Source organism: Pelodiscus sinensis, chromosome 2, assembly GCF_052426305.1.
Source record: "Pelodiscus sinensis isolate ZL-2025 chromosome 2, ASM5242630v1, whole genome shotgun sequence".
NCBI lineage: Eukaryota > Metazoa > Chordata > Testudines > Trionychidae > Pelodiscus > Pelodiscus sinensis.
In genome coordinates, this window is record NC_143053.1 from 66,984,284 (window position 1) to 67,003,989 (window position 19,706).

Here is a 19,706-nt window from a genome sequence, read left to right on the forward strand (position 1 = left end):
GCTTGCTAACTAACTACAAAAGCAGCTTCTACTCTCTTGGAATTCACACCTCCAGATCAGCTGCTAGAAGTGGGCCTCATCCTCCTTGATTGGATCCACCTTGTCATCTCCAGCCTGATCCTGGCCTGAATATTTATACCTGCCTCTGGAAATTTCCACTACATGCATCTGACGAAGTGGGTCTTTGCCCACGAAAGCTTATGCTCTTACACTTCAGTTAGTCTATAAGGTGCCACAGGACTCCTCGTCGCTTTCTTTAATGTTGTTAACTTCTAGTCTTATTGAATATTAATGTTGCATAGTTAAGTATGGGTTGATGCTATTTGTTGTCTTCAATTCAAACCTTAAAACAAAACAATTCTTACATTTTCTCACTTTGGCTTTTTAGATAATTCACGAACATATAAAAATGTTTCAGTCTAGTTTTCACATTTAGGGCTCGCTCCTGCAGGATTTAGTAGGAGTTTTGGATGAATAGTGATTGTAGAATCAAACTGTGAAAGATGCAAAGTATGCAAATGTAATAGGTTTCTTTTCTAAACCATGGACTTTATTCTCAGCTGTTGTAAATCAGTGTGACTCCATTGTATTGAATGGAGTCAGTGTTACTACATGGATTTACACCAGGTAAGGATCAGGCTCTATATCAGTTGCAATGTGTTTACAGGTCTTTCCAAATGTCAAGCAGATCCTTAAAAGCTATATTCTGCTTACAAACCTACTGAAAAGATACAGAGAGTACTTACCAAATCCTTTCCCATCATGGCCAATTTCAATTGAATGCAGGTTTCCTAAACTCTTTGTCTTAATCCTGAAGGTGTCAGACTTCAAAATTGAAAAAGAGGCAGCTATTAAAATATAATAAGTCAAAGTCTGGAAAGTAGCATGCTTGTCTAGTTCAGTTCTGAGACATTTCAAATGTAACCGAATGGAAGAAAACTAGATAGCTGACAGTATGAATGCATTACTGCTACTAATGCACAGTCTTTTGGTATAGGCTTTGTGTTGCTAGTCTTCCTTCAGTTTAACATGAAAGATGTTCTACTAAAGTAATATTTGAATAATTCTTACCCTTTTATTGGTTTCCACACACAAGAGAGATGTTTCTGCTTGGTATTTTATGAATTGTCAACCAGATAAAGAAGTAATACCTTTTATTAATTTTGGTTTATGATACACAAACATGCCTCTGAGAATATAAACATAAGTGATTTTTATTCTGTTTACTGTCAGACCTCTCAACTGCTCCACATTTTAGTTCAAAATATTGTTTCATATATCATAGAAGGAGAAACAGCAACTTTTTTCATTAGGGCATTTCTCTGAGAAATAAAAAGGCATCCCTTGCAAGCAACTTCAGGGAATGAAGTTGGATTGCTTCAAGGTTTTCTACCTGTCAGCTCCCAGTGGACATGACAGTTGCTGAATGTTACTAAATCTGCAGGAACAAGCAGATTCTCTCTCTCTCTCTGCTTCTTTTGTCGGCTGCAGCAACAACTTTTCCCACCTCCGCTAACTTGCTGCTCATGGAGAATGCCATATGGATGAAGAGCTACAGAAGACATTGGCAGGCAACATGGCCAATGTTACTCACTCACTATAAATGAAGAAGGTTTGGGGTGTTTGGGAGTTCAGCTACTAAGTATAAGATAATGATTTAAAACTCAAGAATAAACCACCCAGACTAGACACAGTCCTCACCTTTCAAGAATCATTAAGGAGAAAATCTGAGGAGGGAGAAAGTTCTATTTCTTGTTTAACAGGAAGCCCCAAGGCCAGGAATGATCAGCAAGATTCCACAGTTCAAGGTAGCCTGTCTGGTGGACAACTGGATTGATGCTTATGTGATATTTGCCAGTGTAATGTGTTTTAAAAAAAGGTGGTGGGAGGAGGAATGGATGAATGTTTTTTTAAGGAATTTGGTCATGATTCAGAGATTCTTGTGGCTATAATATGACACAGAATTTCAGTTTTCTGTAGATAAGCATCTGGAAATGGCTTGGAGTTGAAGGACATTAGACTCTGACCTGAATTCATGGTGACATTTTCTCTCGTTATGTGGCTGCACACCAATTGTGACTGACAGGACTCTTTACACCACCAGATTCCATGACAAAGTTAAATTCTGGGATTTAACAGAGTAATATACTTCCACCCCGCATGCAAATGCAACTATAAGGGTTCCATGTTTGCACAGCAGCAGCAGCAACACACACACTTTGGGTGTGTCTACGCTGCAGACCTTAACTCGAAATAAGCTACGCAAATATATAGCTTATTTCAAAATAGGAAGTGTCTAAACTGCATTTGTTTCAAAACAGAGCACTCTTCTCCCGACTTCACTTCCTCCTTGTACAATGAAGATTACAGGAGTCAGAATAAGAAGTCCTCCAGCTTGACAGTTTTTTGACACTATTTCAAAATAACTGCCTGCTGTGTAGACACAGACTCTGAGTATGTCTACACTTGCACCCTCTTTCAAGAGATTTAAATATCCCGCACTTAATTTGCATACTCACATTCTGGCGCTATTTCGAAATAACAGACGCTGTTAAGATGCGGTTATTTCAAGAGAAAACCCTTCTCTCGAAATAACCATTATTCCTCATACAATGAGGTTTACCAGTTATTTAGAGAGAAGGGTTTTCTCTCGAAATAACAGCATCTGTTATTTCAGAATAGAGCTATTTCGAAATAGCACCAGTACGCAAATATGTAAATGAAGCACGGAATATTTAAATCCCGGCTTCATTCGCAATTTCGAATGTCTTCATTTACATCCCTCTCTCGAAAGAGGGTGCAAGTGTAGACATACTCTAAGTTATTTCAGAATAGCGCTAGTTATTTCAAATAGGTTTGCAATGTAGATATACCCTTTGTATTTATATGATGCCTGTAGAAAAGTAGGCCCAAGAAACAGAAAGGCACCAGAGGCAATTAGAATCACCAGAAGTAAGAAATTCTCCACTTCTACTACAATAGAAGTCCTGGAATAGCTACTGTTCTCACATGAGAAGGCTACTGTCAAGAAGGTTAAAATGTAAGATTGTGTTTCTTTCGGTGGTTTGATGAATATTTTTGAACATTTTATCAAGGGTTTAAGATACAATTTCTAGCCAAACATTTAAGGATAGCTGGGGTCATATCTCACAGTGTGACATGAAAAACCATAAGAAGCCGCAGTTCTTCAAAAGTCCTACACGTGCATTACCTGTCCAATCTGGAGACAGACATGTCATGTAACAGAGACTCTGCAGTGCTTACCTTTCCTCTTTCAAAAGGATCTTTATGTTCCAGTGAGTTAGTGAGTTGAATTAATTCCGATGAGTCCTTATCCCCAAATAAAATTACATGCACGTTGGCATCTGTTCCTGCTCCCTTCTTGTCACCTGTATACACTTTAATTATGTATTCTGCCAGAATTTCTGAGGGTCTTTTTTCCTTATTTAGAGTGTGATGTATGTAATTTTTGGGTACAATTCCTTCCTTGCTAACAAAAGATATTGGAATCTCTCTTCTTATTTTAGGTGCATGGGGATCCACAGAGAACACTCTGCAAGGCAAAACCATATCCAGTAATGTGAAACAGTAGTATATGTTAAAAACGTGAGTTTCTCTCTACGTGCTGAAGAGATAATTTATCATGGATATTTTTGCTAAATACCAGTAATTAAATGTAACAAAAATGACTTTTGATCCACTGCCCGACTGATGTTTTAAGATTAGCTTTAAAAGACTAAGCTTACTCATTCACTTCAAATATGTAGACAGGTTCCTGTTTTAGTGCTTCCTTCAAATGTAAAGATTTAACATCTAGGTTGCAGTCTACAAATAGAAACAAAATACAATTAAGATACGCAATTGTGCATTCAGGATTTATGTGGAATCTGGCAATGATACAGTTATAGCATTCTTATTATACTAAAATATAAGCTTCTTAGTTAATCAAAATAGAGCTAAACTGCCTGCTTCACAAACATGTGGCATCATCTCCTTCTGAAAAGATCTAACTGGAGGATTTCCATTTTAAATGCCAACTTTTTAGTTTAGGGCAAGATTTCTCTCTGATCCTAGGCAGATTTACAAAGGCATCAGGCCCTCTCCACCCCCTGAATGGGCCATGCAGGTCTGATTTTGAACATGACTGGGGAGGAGGAGGCCAGGAGCTGTGCATCTGATAATCTTCCTGTAGCTAGTGTTTGAGGAGAGTGCCTCATACAGCAGTTAGAGTGGAGTTCTGTATGGATACAAAATTTTGTATCTGTATCCACATCTGTATCCCCAAAAATGAGCAGTGGATATCTGCATCCATATCCCCGGATACCCATGGATACAAAAGCAGATATTCACAGATTTGCAGGACTGTAAGCTAGAGGCATGGGCCAGAGTGGAAGGGTGAAATGAGCTGCATCATCAAAAGAGATGTTGCAACTTACTTCTCACCCAGCAAAAAATGGGAAAAGAGGAAGGATTGAACGCTGAGTCACAGTTCCTTCCCAAGGCTCCTTCTATGGCATGGTTATTGGTTCTAATTAACTTTGTATGATTAGTATATATTTTCCCTTTCCTCTATAGTGAGTAATCTAGGAATCTTAACAACGTTAATTATCTTAATAAGGCCATTAAGAACTTAGTCCAAGGATGAATTTATAAATGTAGTCCAAGGAAGACTTAATGGCCCAAAACTTAAGGGCCCATTTTGACCATCCTTAGTCATAACAGATGTTATTTTACTACATGAGTAATCCCTGTAAAATCCATGAAAATACTATAAATCAGTAAGGGTGGCAAATCTGGTCACACTTAATCTTGACACTGCCTCTCTGAAGTGTGTAATACAACACACATTTAATTAATGAAAAATTTCAAGCTATTTGTTTAAGATCACAGTGAATCAATGGCTGTCAGGAATAAAACGCAAGAGTCTACACAGTCAGTTTACTGCTTTAACTTCTAGACAGCGTGACTCCTTTACAATGAAAAATAAATCATATAGACAATTATGAAAAATAAAGTCCTTGCTTTACCCCAGAATACTTCATTGTTTTTGGACATGTTTGGAAAAACCTCCTCTCTCTTGTTTTGCCTGCTATCTTTTGGCACAGTTTTACTGGCTGTATTTAGTGATTTAGAGCAGTCAATAATGAACAGCTCTGAGCAATTCATCAACTTCTGTTATTGAAATGAGTGTAAAACAGAAATGATGAACCAAAAAGTAGCTAGCTGCATTAGTAATCATTAATAATATTTTGCTTTTACATTGAATTTATTGGTCAAAATCTCAGTATGTTTAAAAAACATTAAGTAAACTTCACAGTTGTCCTTAGTATTGTTATTACTCCCCTTAAAATTGAGGCTCAGAGAAGATAAAGGCTTGATCTTACTTCCATGGAAGTCAAAACTCCCTTTGACTTAACAAATGCAAGATAATTTCTAAAAGATCCACAGTGAGGGTACGCCTACACTGCAACACTATTTCAAAATAACTAGCGCTATTCGGAAATAACTACACAGCAGGTAGTTATTTCGAAAGAGTGTCAAAATACTGTCAAGCTGGAGGACTTCTTACTCTGACTCCTGTAACCCTCATTGTATGAGGAATAAGGGAAGTCAGAGGAAGAGTGCTTTATTTCAAAATAAGTGCTGTGTAGATGCTCCCTATTTTAAAAAAGGTTATTGGCCTAAAGCTATTTAGAAATAAGATACCAATTGACGTAGCTCAATTTGTGTGACTTATTTCGAGTTAAGCCCTGCAGTGTAGACGCACCTTGAGAGTCCAGCATGGCTGGGAATATAAACAAAAGCTAGTAAATGCTAGCACAAACCATTAGCTGCTTCCCTCCCTATATTTTCATGGGCTGTATTTAATATTTTCCTAAATCAGTTACTGGGACATAGAGACTTTGTTTAATGTTCTTTTCTTGGCACAGGAAATAGTTTACTTCTTGGATGCAATCAATTATGTGGTCTTTAATAGTTTGTATTTGAACTAGTCAAGACCTAGATCTTTGCCATGTCAGATGAGAATTTAACAACTGCTGAAAGAAGTCACTCTAAACCTGATCTCACAGTGTGTGCACAGTAACCCATTAACTTCAATAGGAGATATGCTTGTGCAAGCAATGCAGGATCAGGCTCTCTGGATAGTAATTGTTTCTAGCAAAAAAACTTACTTGTTTTGCTGCTGATAAAGAGGACGACTTTATGCAGTTCTCCCAGGTCAACAGCATCCATCTGAGCTGTAAATGACTAAAAAATACATTATTCAGTGATATGATCATAAGATGTATTCAATACACTATTTTATATAGGAAGAAAATAAAAGATTACAAACAGAATATAAATGAATTAATTTAGGAACTTAACAACTTTGAGGTGAAATACCTCATTGTCTTCTCCTTGCAGAGGATTCTGACATGGCCAGCGAAGGGGTCTGTCTCCTGTGTCACCATTGGTTCCATACACACACACAGTCACCAGTTCTACATTCCTCTTGTTCAAAGTATTACTGGCAAACACTGTTATGTGATATGTAATCACTGCAAGAGCAAAAGGAGAGATATCATATCACTACTATAGAACAACTTTCCACAGTATTAAACATTGCAGCAGTGCACAGTCTGATGAAAGAAAATATTTCAAACATTGATAGTGATAATAAAAAAGTGAAGCAGTTATATGTTTTCAACTTTTTTCTTAGTGTTCTTCTGCAACTCCTGTTGACAAACATTAGCAACTGTCATAACCCACAAATGTATGGCATGCAACTTTTGGTTAAAAATAGACCTATGAGTTTAATTTGGCTTTTCAAGTGGTTAAGGACAGCATCCACATTCTAGAATGAACAAATTGATCCTTTTACCTGGGAAATAGATAATGGATAAAAAAGATCAATAGGATTCAGCATTCTATGTCACTTAGGGTATATCTACATAGCAAGGCTACGTCTAGACTGGCCCCTATTACAGAATAGGGATGCAAAGCAGGCAAGTCAGAATAGGGAAATCCGTGGGGGATTTAAATATCCCCCGCGGGATTTAAATAAACATGGCCGCCGCTTTTTTTCCGGCTTGGGGAAAAGCCGGAAAAGAGCATCTAGACTGGAGCGATCCTCCGGAATAAAGGGCTGTCAAGATAGAGGACTTCTTACTGTGACTCCTGTAACCTTCATTGTATGAGGAGTAAGGGAAGTCAGAGGAAGAGCACTCTATTTTAAAATAAGGGCTGTGTCGATGCTCCCTATTTCGAAATAAGCTACACAATTGACGCAGCTCAGTTTGCGTAGCTTATTTCAAGTTAAGCCATGCTATGCAGATGCACTCTTACACACTTTTGAAATTTTTATTTGGGTATAGCCAGTATGGACAGTACCCGAGCGCATTTTTAAATGTTAGTTTAAGGAGCAATTCTCAACTGATGCAAATTAATGAAGGTCCATTGAAGTAAAAATGGCCATGTCAAGTTATACCAGCTGAGAATCTGGCCCCATCCATTTACATTTTCTTTACTGAACTAAATTGTACTCAAGTGTTGGATATGGAGCACTCTTCAACTTTCAGCCACTCTGTTTGCTGGTGCATGACTGGAGAAGCAGATGCATCTTGCTCTTTTGAAAGACATTTGTAGTTTGGGGTAACAGCTGAAACTTATCAACCCCCCTCAGCCTGCTGGTACAGAGTAGCCACCTACATCCTTTGAAAACCTAAGCATACAAGGGTATGTCTACACTACCCTCCTAGTTCGAACTAGGAGGGTAATGTAGGCATACCGCACTTGCAAATGAAGCCCGGGATTTGAATTTCCCGGGCTTCATTTGCATAAGCGGGGAGCCGCCATTTTTAAAACCCCGCTGGTTCGAACCCCGTGCAGCGCAGCTACACGGGGCTCGAACTAGGTAGTTCGGACTAGGCTTCCTATTCCGAACTACCGGTACACCTCTAGGTGTACCTCTAGGTAACCCGGTAGTTCGGAATAGGAAGCCTAGTCCGAACTACCTAGTTCGAGCCCCGTGTAGCCGCGCTGCATGGGATTCGAACCAGCGGGGTTTTAAAAATGGCGGCTCCCCGCTTATGCAAATGAAGTTCAAATCCCGGGCTTCATTTGCAAGTGCGGTATGCCTACATTACCCCGCTAGTTCGAACTAGCGGGGTAGTGTAGACATACCCCAAGAGACTAACAAGGTCCAGGAAGACCAGCAAGCTTGCTCTGACAACCTCTATGTTTAGTGACTTCTAAAACATGCAGCGTTCTCTATATGAACCAAATTTTGCACCAAAATCTAGCCTCACATCTGCTATATATCTTTAGTCATTTAGTGTATAGCAGCCTCCCCTCAGAAGAATCATAAAATAATAGAATCACAGAATACTAGAACTGGGACGGACCTTGAGACGTCAAGTCCAATCTCCTGCCCTCATAGCAGGACCAAACACCATCTACATCATCCCTGATAGATGTCTATCTAACCTGCTCTTAAATATCTTTAGTGATTGAGATTCCACAACCCGCCCTGGGCAATTTATTCCAGTGTTTAACCATCCTGACAGTTAGGAAGTTTTTCCTAATGTCCAACCTAAACCTCCCTTGCTGCTGTTTAAGCCCATTGCTTCTTGTCCTATCATCAGAGGTCAAGGAGAACAATTTTTCTCCCTCTTCCTTGTAATAACCTTTTGGGTACTTGGAAACTGCTATCATGTCCCCCCTCAGTCATCTCTTTTCCAAAGTAAACAAGCCCAGTTCTTAAAGTTTTCCCTCATAGGTCATGTTTTCTAGACCTTTAATCATTTTTGTTGATCTTCTCTGGACCCTCTCCAATTTCTCCACAACTTTCTTGAAATGTGGTGCCCAGAACTAGACACAATACTCCAGCTGAAACCTAATCAGTGCAGAGTAGAGTGTAATAATTACTTGTAATGTCTTGCTCACAACACTCCTGTTAATGTATCCCAGAATCATGTTTGCTTTTTCTCTCCCAACAGTGTCACACTGTTGACTCATATTCAACTTGTAGTCCACTATGACTCCTAGATCCCTTTCTGTGGTACTCCTTCCTAAACAGTCGCTTCCCATTCTGTATGTGTGACACTGATTGTTCCTTCCTAAGTGGAGTACTTTGCATTTGTCCTTATTAAACTTCATCCTGTTCACCTCAGACCATTTCTCCAGTTTGTCCAGATCATTTCAAATTATGACCCTATTCTTCAAAATACTTCACGAGGAGTAACGGTAGTTCGGAATAGGAAACCTAGTCCGAACTACCTAGTTCGTGCCGCGTGTAGCCGCGCGGCACGGAGTCTGAACTAGCGGACATTTAAAAATGGCGGCACCCGGCAAGATGCAAATGAAGCCCGGGAAATTCAAATCCTGGGCTTCATTTGCAACTCCGGTTGACTACATTACCACCCTAGTTCGAAGTAGGGTGGTAGTGTAGACATACCCTATCAGAATACATATCAATAGTGTGGGATTTCATAATCTCATGTTATAACATGTCTCTCTTTTAACAATAAAACATATTAAAACAATGGCTACAGAAACACTGCAAACATTTGATTTTGTGTCATTGGGATTGTATAGATACTTTCTGCCTCAGTTGGAAAAAATATGAAAGGGTAAAAAGACTGTTTCAGATTAAAAAAGCCCTTCTGCTTTGCTAAAAATAATAGTCTCTATAAGACAATTTTTGAGCTAATTTTTAACAAACATAATTATTTGGACTGTAAACATAAGAAAACTAAAATCTAGAAGGTGTACTATAGTAAGTAGTGTTGTTAACACCAGCAGCAGTACAAATGGACTACAGACAAAGGAAGGAACATGCAGTTCTATCTGACTCATAATGTTCATAGGCAATACATGCATTTCTGCTGCATGCTTTATGGTACAGAAATTAAAAGAAGTGAATAATGTTTTCCCTAACAGATATATTTTGGATTCCAATCTAGTTTTTATGGAATGTGAAATGAAAACAATAAAATATCCTGCTTTGATAAAGATTTCAGTTGTATTATTAGAACTTGTTAACCTTCTGGACCATTCAACCTCTTTAATGTAGATTTATACCAACCTGAAAGTGCTGCTTTTAATGGCCACTCTACAGGGAGCTCAATCCATCTGTCTCCATTAAGAGAAGAAGAAAGTGTTTTATTTATAGAGAGACTAAAGGTATCCAGGCTTGCTGTGTTCTGCATTTTAAAGTGATGAAGAGACAACTGGGATGTGTTATTTCCCAAACTCTGAAGACCAAATCTCACTTTATAAAGCATCCCTAAGTCAGATGAGAAATATACCTAGGGAGTAACAAAACAAAAAGTTAACATTCAGAATGATAAAAAAAAAGTGGGATTTTCAGAAGCGTTCAGCCTCGGTCTAACTCTGCTCCCATTGCGGTCAATGGCAAAACCCCTTGATGCAGCAGAGTTTGGCCAACAGTGAGTACCTTCTAAAATATTGGTTTATTCTTTAGTGGTATTCCTTATATGCTAATAAGAGATCAGTCCAGACTCAAATTCAAATTACATACAGTACTATTAAATGTAAATGTTTAATGTTAATATAAACTGCTTGGATACACATAATTCATTACAAGTAATTGTTGACAAGGATATGCTTTATCACCAGGAGCTGTGAGAGTACAAAAGAAATACAGAGTAACTATGCTTAAAGGTACAATTCAGCTCATCTTGCCATATTGTTAAGAAGTTGGGATATGGGATATTTGCTAATCTCTATATAAAAGCTTTTTCATAAGAGATGCTAAAAAGACAGGGAAAGGTATATATTTTTACATCATATGTTACTTGATCCTCAGTTTGATGTTGTACTTTGTTTTCCATGGAAATTGGGTTTGACTTGCCCTTGCTTCCATAAACAACCATGACCAATTTAGAAATATTTTTCACTGACTTTTCAAATTCTTCTGTTGTTTCTTCACTGAGTTTTGTGAAATAAATTCTCCATGTGCCATCTGAACAATTGAAAAAAGGAACATGAAGGAAAGACAGATTAAGACATGTTTTTCCTTTTATATGTTCACCAACACAGCCAAAATAAAATGTATGCCATGCACATTTATTTTCATTATATTTGGGTGTCAAAATTATTTAGTCGTACTTTGACCAACTAATATGTATGAAGGTATATTTTTATTTCTTAATATTACACGGAGGATAATGTCACCTGCACTGGTAAACATAATTACAAATTTGTGATGACAAAGCTCCCATATAATCATTTTTAAATAGTGAATACAATACTGGGGTTGAGGCATCAGATCTACCTGATTTCATTTGCTGGTTTTTTAATGGCAAGGCAGCTGTGCTCCTCCTCTCCTGAATGTCTACTTGAAAGAAGATTGAAAATCAAATTAATGCTTTTGTAAGACAGTGTCTAAATTATAATGAATGTCTGTATTCATCTCTGGTGAAGCAATTGGCTGAGTGCTGTATCATTTAGATTAAAGATTTGACTAAGAAGAGTACAATGAGATTTTCTAGTTCAGCTTCCTTTATATACTGCTCTGTATAATGAACTGGGCCAAAAACAAACACAATATAAAATGGTTGTGATCCAGACAAAATATGTTTTCATTTTAAAATCATTCATACCTCTTTGATCAGAGGAATTGACAGGTGCCACAGGCCCGAGGACAAGGTGTGGGGGACCCGGGTCCACACTCCTCAGAAGGGGTGGTGCCTTAGATGGAAAGGGTGGAACTGAAGGCAGTCAGTCCTTAGCCCTGCTCAAAGCTCCTGGCCACCTCCACAAATATTGTGACCGTAGCAGTAGCGAGGTGCTCTGGGCCCCTTTGAAACTCCAGGCTCCTGTGAAATTTCTCTCTTTGCCTCCACCTGTCAGTGGGCCTGTTGTTGATATAACTACTGCTACCAGTGATTTGGATGTGTCTGCACAGATCAGATATTGTAAAGATGATTTAAAAGACTGATTCTGCTCCCTCTGAAATCAGCTCTCATTAACTTCAGTGGGAATGGATCTGATCATAATATCTTTAGTCATTAAAAGACCTGAAGTCAGTGAAAGCATCCTACTAAAGTCAGTAGATTTTGGATCAGGCCATAATTGCATGAAATATTTTCTTCTATGAAACAAAGGAAAGACATTTGCGTTTCTGCAGAAGTTCAACAATATCCATTTTTGAGTCCATTCATAAGGTCATGCAACCTTGAAGAAACTAAATTATTCCTTATATATTTTGCCAAGAATGTTTCAATTATTTTTTCAGAACAAAGCTCAAGCAGCTCACAGATTGTTGGGTTTTATAAAGGTAGCATTTTGTTTCCTTTTGTTTCTAAAAATCTGAAGGCTGCAGGATTAGGAATGAGGCAACAAAGGAAATATATTGTAATGGTACTCTGGCTACAGCAATGATAGCCTTTGGGCCAAATTCCATTATGGCAAATGCAGCTGTGGTAAGCAGAGAAGCCTTCTTTTGGCTTCTGCTAGAGTACTGCTCTTAGCAAGGACAAGATATTTCATTGTAAAATAAGGTACCATTTATGGAGTATAATTTACTGCTTTTCTGAACAGGAGCATAATATGACCGAACCTCTCTCTGTCTAGAGATTTCCTGTTGACTACTGTTGAATGCTAGGTAGACACATTTCCAACATATCATATTCTATGTTATGAGAATGAGGTATAGATCAGTATGTTAGACAGTCATCTTGAATATTATTGAGACATTCTTTTCTACTACTTGAATGCCATGGGACAAACTATCTAAACCTATCCTTGGCAAAATAGAAAAGGGCAGGATTTAGGTATCCTGGTAATGTTTGCAATGACCTTTAAAACTTTATCCTGTCATCAGGGACAAAATATAACTGGTACCTGGGGAGATAGCAAGTTACATAAAGTATGCCAGGTTTTGTTCTCATTTGCCTCAATATAAATCTGGAGTACAAGAGGAGAAATTAGTCCCCAATGAAATAATGGATTATCAAACAGTACCAAAACTAAACAGTGGTCAGAGATTGTAGTTCTCCCTTAATTACAATGTGATACTAAAATATCAGATACTATAACTTACTTATAGAAACAGAAAATATAACTGCATTTGGCAATTTGGAATTAGTTTCTTAGTAAAAGATGAATGATTTATATGATCTGAATATATTTCTAAAATAACATTTACCTGTAGCTTTTAGAGTTACTGAGGCAGATTTTTTCCCATCTTTTAGCCATGTTTGAGCCATAAACTGTGTCGTTGTCCCAAGAAACGTTGAGTCATACACAATAATCTTCTCCAGTTGCCAGTCAGAGCCTTTTCCTTTCTCTATAACCAGCTCTTGAAGAGAGCCAATATCTACTGCTTCCACACGGAAAACATCCACCTGACACAGGCAATGTCAACAAATAGATGCGTATGAAAACAAACCCACCAATGGCATCGAACCATGAGTTGCTGAGTTACATTTTCAAGGTAATTCAGTAAAATACAAACAGAATAAGAGATGACAGGACTTAGAAAAACCAAACTTCTGTCAGGAGTAGGAGCCCCTCTATTGCTAAAACACCTCAGCTTTTCCAGGCACATCATGCTTATGCCTAATAGCTCTTACAGGTAAGATTTTCTCCTCAAACTCTACCTATGTTTTCAAGAGGTACAATATAAAAAAATCTAGCTGTGTGCAAAACACACTTTAAGGTTCACATTGCGGGGAAGAAACAGCAAGGCAGGGGGACAGGAATAGGGGAAATAAAGACTTTTGGGGTGGAGTTATCAGGATGGAAAGTTTACTCAGCTTGCAGCAACTAGAATTCCTTGAGATGTATTATCATATCTCAGGTGCACTATTAGATTGTGCATGTAGTCCATGCGCTGGGAACTGAAGAACTTTTCTTAAGAGTGGCGAGGAGTCCTGTGGCACCTTATAGACTAACTGAAGTGTAGGAGCATAAGCTTTCGTGGGCAAAGACCCACTTCATCAGATGAATGTTGATACTCTTTTCTTAAGAGTGTGCACTACTAAGTAGTGTGCACGCCCACTCTCCTTGTGCTCAGACCCAGGATGTAAAGGGCGTTTCCAGACCACCCTCATTTCAGTTCCTTTTTCTCCATTAGGCCATCCTAAGGGAACTGAAGCAGTGGGAAAGGGGGATAGGTAGTCCGCTAGACATAGGGATAATACAACTCAAACAACTTTAGTTAACTACAAAATGTGCAACCTTTCATTCTTCCTCAAGTGCTCATCCCCACATTTAGTACACTTCAAATGATTCACAAAGCAGCATCCATCCTGAGGAGGGAGGTGCCTGGAATTGTATATCAGTCCAGATTGCAGAACTGCCCTGCCCAGGGAGGTATAGAAGGCTTTTGCATGTACCATTTGCTTAGCAGCTGGTGAAGATATGCACAAAGCCTCAGGATGCTGCTCTGCAGAGGTTAACGATAGATACATCTTTAAAGGATAGTGATAGAAATGTAGCCATGTTAGTCTGGTGCAGCTGAAACAAAAAACAGGACTGTGTAGCACTTTAAAGACTAACAAGATGGTTTATTAGGTGATGAGCTATTTGATCCACTATTTGATCTGAGGAAGTGGGTCTGGCCCACGAAAGCTCATCATCTAATAAACCATCTTGTTAGTCTTTAAAGTGCTACACATTTTTTGTTTCATCTTTAAAGGAGGCTGCTGAGACTGCATGGCTTTCATTCATTGTGCCCTCCCATTATCCCACCAGGCACATTGTTCAGCTTGTAGCAGAGAATTAAGCCTCTGGGAGGAAATGGCCTCTCTCTTCATCCTCTCTCTGAATGAAGCGAGGGTACGCCACTTCTGAATTACTATGTTCTCTGTAGGAAGAAGACAAAGACTCTATGCACATCCAAGGAGTGCCACATCACCTCTTCCCTATTAGCCTATGGCTTTGGGTAATTAAGGTAAGTGGATGCTTTAGTGGAGGTGCAAGTCCTATACCACATTAAACATGAACTTCGGGTGCTGCCTCATGAATGCTTTATCCTTGTAGAAGATCCTCCATGAGTCTGCCATGAGCAATCATAGCTTCTCTACTTTTCTGGCCAACATGATTGTGACCAGGAATGCCTTCAAAGAACGTTCCAATAGCCTCCCTCTTTTCCTCCCATCAGAGTTGACAAAACAAAGCTCCAGGCAGGTGTGGGTTTTTGCCACTGGAGGGAGGACACTAAATAATCCCTCCAGGAACAAGAATGTGACTAGGCATGAAAACATGAAGTAGGTGCCTGCAAGCAAACCAAATGTATCATGGGAACCCTGAGGGAGCTGAGAAGCAGTCCCAATTAATTCAGGGATAACAGGTAGTCCAGCATATCTGGCATCCAACTACAAAAAGGGCAAATTCTTTGATGATCACAACAGATCTCGAATCTCTTCCACTTTGCAAAGTAGCATCTGTTGGTAGAGTCCATTCTGTTGCTGATCAGTTTTCCCAATGCATCTGTTAAGCTGCCCATCTCTAGCTTTAACATCCATCCCAATATAATTACCTCAGGTGCAATGTGGTTGGACTGAAGGGTGATGAATCTGCCACTCATTCTGAGTCAAGAGATCTCATACCAGGGAAAAACAAAAAGGAAGCGAGGCTGACAGCAATAACAATGTAGAGTCCAAGAATGGGAGGGCCCAATATGTTCTGTGAAAATCACCTTGTTTTGTCTGTCCTTGACATAGGATGTGAGGAAATGTGTAGTTTAGGCTTCTGACTATCATATAAGGGAAGCATCACTAAGGGTACGTCTAAACTACATGCCTCTGTCGACGGAGGCATGTAGATTTGTGTATTCGAAAAAGGGAAATGAAGCCGCGATTAAAATAATTGCGGCTTCATTTAAATTTACATGGCTACCGCGCTGAGCCAACAAACAGCTCATCAGCTGTTTGTCGGCTCCGGGCGCTAGTCTGGACGCTCCCCTGTTGAAATGAAAGCCTTTTATCGACATCCCCTGTAAACCTCATCCTACGAGGCACAAGGGGGATGTCGATAAAAGGCTTTCAGTTTGGCGCGGCGCATCCAGACTAGCACGCGGAGCCGACAAACAGCTGATCAGCTGCTTGTCGGCTCAGCACGGCAGCCATGTAAATTTAAATGAAGCCGCGATTATTTAAATCACGGCTTCATTTCCCTTTGCCTATCTGTCTAATCTACATGCCTCCATCGACGGAGGCATTTAGTCTAGACACACTCTAAGAGAGCCTGGATGCAACGCTCTCCATAGCAGAACTTTCACTTTCTGTTCACATCTGACACAAGCAAATCTGTGATTGGGTGACTCCCACACCCAAAATCTTCATGTAGAGTTTGCCTCTCCCACTCATTCTCTCTGGAAAAGTGTATGAGGGTGCCCATCTCGGTATTCTGAACCTCTGGCAGATGAATGGTGGTCAAGGCAATTTGCAAAGGTATGTACCAGTTCCAGGAGGGAATGGTTTCTGTGAAGAGCTGTAAAGAAATGAGTCTCTCCTTGCTTGCTGATATATTAAAGACCACTGTCTTGCTATCTGATAACACCTGTATTGAATAGCTTTGACTGTGGACCTCCCCAACATATCCCCAGTAGGCCCTTCCCAGTACCAGACAGTCCCGCTCTGAAGAGTGAGGTCCTCTCTTTCTGGATATGAGATAGCAACAACCTCTGCCTCTTATTGGAGGATGTAAAGCAACTTTCCCTCATGTCCATTCCCCATTTGCCCTGACTCTGCTTATCTGAGTTTCTTAGAGCTGATGGTAAAGGAATGTGAGGTGGGTAGGTTGGAAAGCAGCTGGAGGAATACTTGAAGGCACACTTTTACTTTATTTAGTCTGTTGTACTGAGAGGTTTCACAAGTCAGAGTCCAGCTCCACTCTCATGAACTTCTCCATGAGGAATCTTCTGAGCTGAAATGCTCTTAATTACTTGTTTCTCCTCAAGAATGATCTGCTGGTATTGCACCTGGAAGTCATAACCAAGCAATGCAAACAGGCCTCGTGATAATCCATTACCATGAAGAGTTTTGACAGTTCACACAGCTCTTGAAGCCAGGAATTAATGGCATGCTCTTTTTGCTACCAGTGGAAGACACAGGGCAGGAGGGCTGGGGACTGCTCTCCTCCCAAAAGAAGGCAAAATGAGGTACCAAACCCTAACAACCTACCCCAGTAAATTAGACCAAAGTAACTACAGCTAACTAAATTTTTAAACTATTTACAGAGAAAGGGCAAAGAAGTAACTACAGATACTGAGTATTCCAAGCCACAAGAGAGGAGAAGGAACTGAAATGAAGGACTGAGCACCACGTTTCAAGAAAGATGTGGAGAAATGAGAAGGTCCAGAGAAGAGCAACAAGAATGATTACAGGTCTAGAGAACATGACCTATGAAGGAAGACTGAAAGAATTGGGCTAGTTTAGTTTGGAAAAGAGAAGATAGAGAGGGGAAATGATGGCGATTTTCAGATATCTAAAAGGATGTCACAAGGAAGAGGGAGAAAAATTGTTTTCATTGGTCTCTGAGGATAGAACAAGAAGCAATGGGCTCAAACTGCAGCAAGGGAGGTTTAGGCTGAACATGAGGAAAAAAATCCTAACTGTCAGGGTGGTTAAACACTGGAATACGTTACCTAGGGAGGTTGTGGAATCCCCATCTTTGGAGATATTTAAGAGCAGGTTAGATAAATGTCTATCAGGGATGGTCTAGGCAGTACTGGGTCCTGCCATGAGGGTAGGCAACTGGACTCAATGACTTCGCAAGATCCCTTCCAGTTGTAGTATTCTATGAAATGGCAGTGATCCCCTATAAACCCTTGGTGTGGAGCACAGGGAGAACAGTGGCCTATGGGTGGGCCAAATGGACACTGCTAGGAACAATTCTCTGGTCCTGGGCACATGCACCACCTGAAATGCACTACACATAGAAACAAGCACTTGAAGAAGAACTAATGTACCAAAGAGACACACTTAAGAGACTTCTGTATAGTGCAAGAGGAGTGGGAGTTGGTTAGCTCATCATCATGGATGATGGTTTCTTGGCCAACACATATTATGAAAGCTAATTCTGAGGAAGGTATTCATAAACTCAGAGCCAAATGAACTTTGGTGTCCCTTCCTCTGCATTGTCAATTAAAAGAGGAATATAAAAATTAATTTGGTAAATGACTCACTTCCCTCATTACTTTAAAACTTTTGTTTAAGTTGAAAAATACAGCCCTGATCTTGGAATCACTTATGCACATGTTTAACATTGAGCATATGGGTAGTCCCATTGAAATAACATGCAGAAATGTTTGCAGGAGCAGGGTTTGTAATTTAAACAAAAAGTCTTCAATAAGCTTAAAAACTCAGCAACTCATCCATGATTGTCTCAGGGAAATATAAACTAATGATTTATGACATTCATTTCCTAATCAGCATCTTTTTCTGAAAAGATGCCTCAGTCAACATATCTGAATACACTGAAATTCCTTTTTGGTTAGTCATGGTATTTGATAATTTTTCTATCCTCTTATGGTCAGGCTCTGTTCCTTACTTCTTTCCCTGTCCAAGTATAGAAGAGGAGACTCACAAAGCTGGTTTTCCTGGAGTTCCCAGTCTCCTGCAGGCACTGGCTCAAGGACTTCCATGGGAACCTATCCATTGCCCACTCCTAGACTGATTTCATGTAACTTTTTTACAAAATCCAAGTGTCCATTAAGCTTCCACTTGGATCCCTTAGCCCTGCCCTCTCCCATTTGTAAGCAGCTAATTAATTATGGCAGAGGTCTGGGTGTTCCCATCTCTCCTTAAATGGGCCAGTCATTCTACTACCTCTCTGTATTTCTGATATACTTGTCTTAAAATATTCAGAATCTCAAGAATCTCCAGAGTCGGTTAGATCAGCAAGAGATTCAGACACTTAATAAATGGTGAGTTGAGCAATTAATATCTAGCACTGGAATAAACTCACATTGTGACTAGAGCACATTTTACTTTTAGGCTTTCTTTTGAAAATTTGAATGACAAAATGAGCTTAAGTATCATAAAAATGAATTAAAAGTGAGACCAAAAATCAACTATCATTATTAGAGGTGAGACCACCTTGCCAGAGACAAGATGGATGAGTAGATAATATTTTTTACTGGACCAGCTTCTATTGGTGACAGAGACAAAGTTTGGAACTCCTCAGAGCTCTTCTTCAGGTCTTGGCAATTAGCTCAAAAGCTCGTCTTTTTCATCCATAGTAGCTGGTCCAACAAAAGTTGGTTACTTCCCCCACCTTGTCTTTCTCATATCTGAACTACAATAACACTGCAAACAATAATACGTTGGAGACAGTTGAGCTGGTAGATTTAATCCATGTTTTTGTTCACAGACTGACCACGATCAACATGAAATGGGCATTTTAAAGAATTAAGTCACAATCCACAATTGTTCAGCAAATGTTTTATATGGATTCATTTCACCTATAGATTGCTCGTGAATTGTTCACTGAGACTGACTCTCTGGAGTCTCAATATTTGACCTGTGTGACTGAGCTCCTATGGCACTTGGGGTTGTTTCTGGACTCATCAGGAAAAAGGAATGGCTTACCTTCTGGAGATTTGATTCTTTCATGAGGAAGAAAGAGTATGCAGGAGACAGAGAATTTTTAAACAACTTCTTTCAGTTTTTTTCTCAGAAAAAAAGCGCAGCTTACCACTTTAGTTAACCAAATAATTGGAACTTAGATATGAATGGAGAAAAATCATGTTA

At 39.4% G+C, this 19,706-nt stretch overlaps 1 protein-coding gene across 2 annotated transcripts in view; it reads right to left on the minus strand.

The window, feature by feature from the left end:
* Positions 1–19,706, minus strand: part of RP1 (RP1 axonemal microtubule associated) — a 325,691-nt gene that overhangs the window by 17,892 nt on the left and 288,093 nt on the right. For both annotated transcript variants that reach the window (XM_075920696.2, XM_025183398.3), the window contains 9 exons: positions 13,154–13,352; positions 11,279–11,341; positions 10,788–10,966; positions 10,067–10,289; positions 6,385–6,539; positions 6,174–6,249; positions 3,747–3,825; positions 3,265–3,553; positions 747–825 (listed from right to left, as the gene is read on the minus strand). In XM_075920696.2, the coding sequence (XP_075776811.2) occupies positions 747–825; positions 3,265–3,553; positions 3,747–3,825; positions 6,174–6,249; positions 6,385–6,539; positions 10,067–10,289; positions 10,788–10,966; positions 11,279–11,341; positions 13,154–13,352 (1,342 nt within the window). The remainder of the gene's footprint in view (positions 1–746; positions 826–3,264; positions 3,554–3,746; positions 3,826–6,173; positions 6,250–6,384; positions 6,540–10,066; positions 10,290–10,787; positions 10,967–11,278; positions 11,342–13,153; positions 13,353–19,706) is intronic.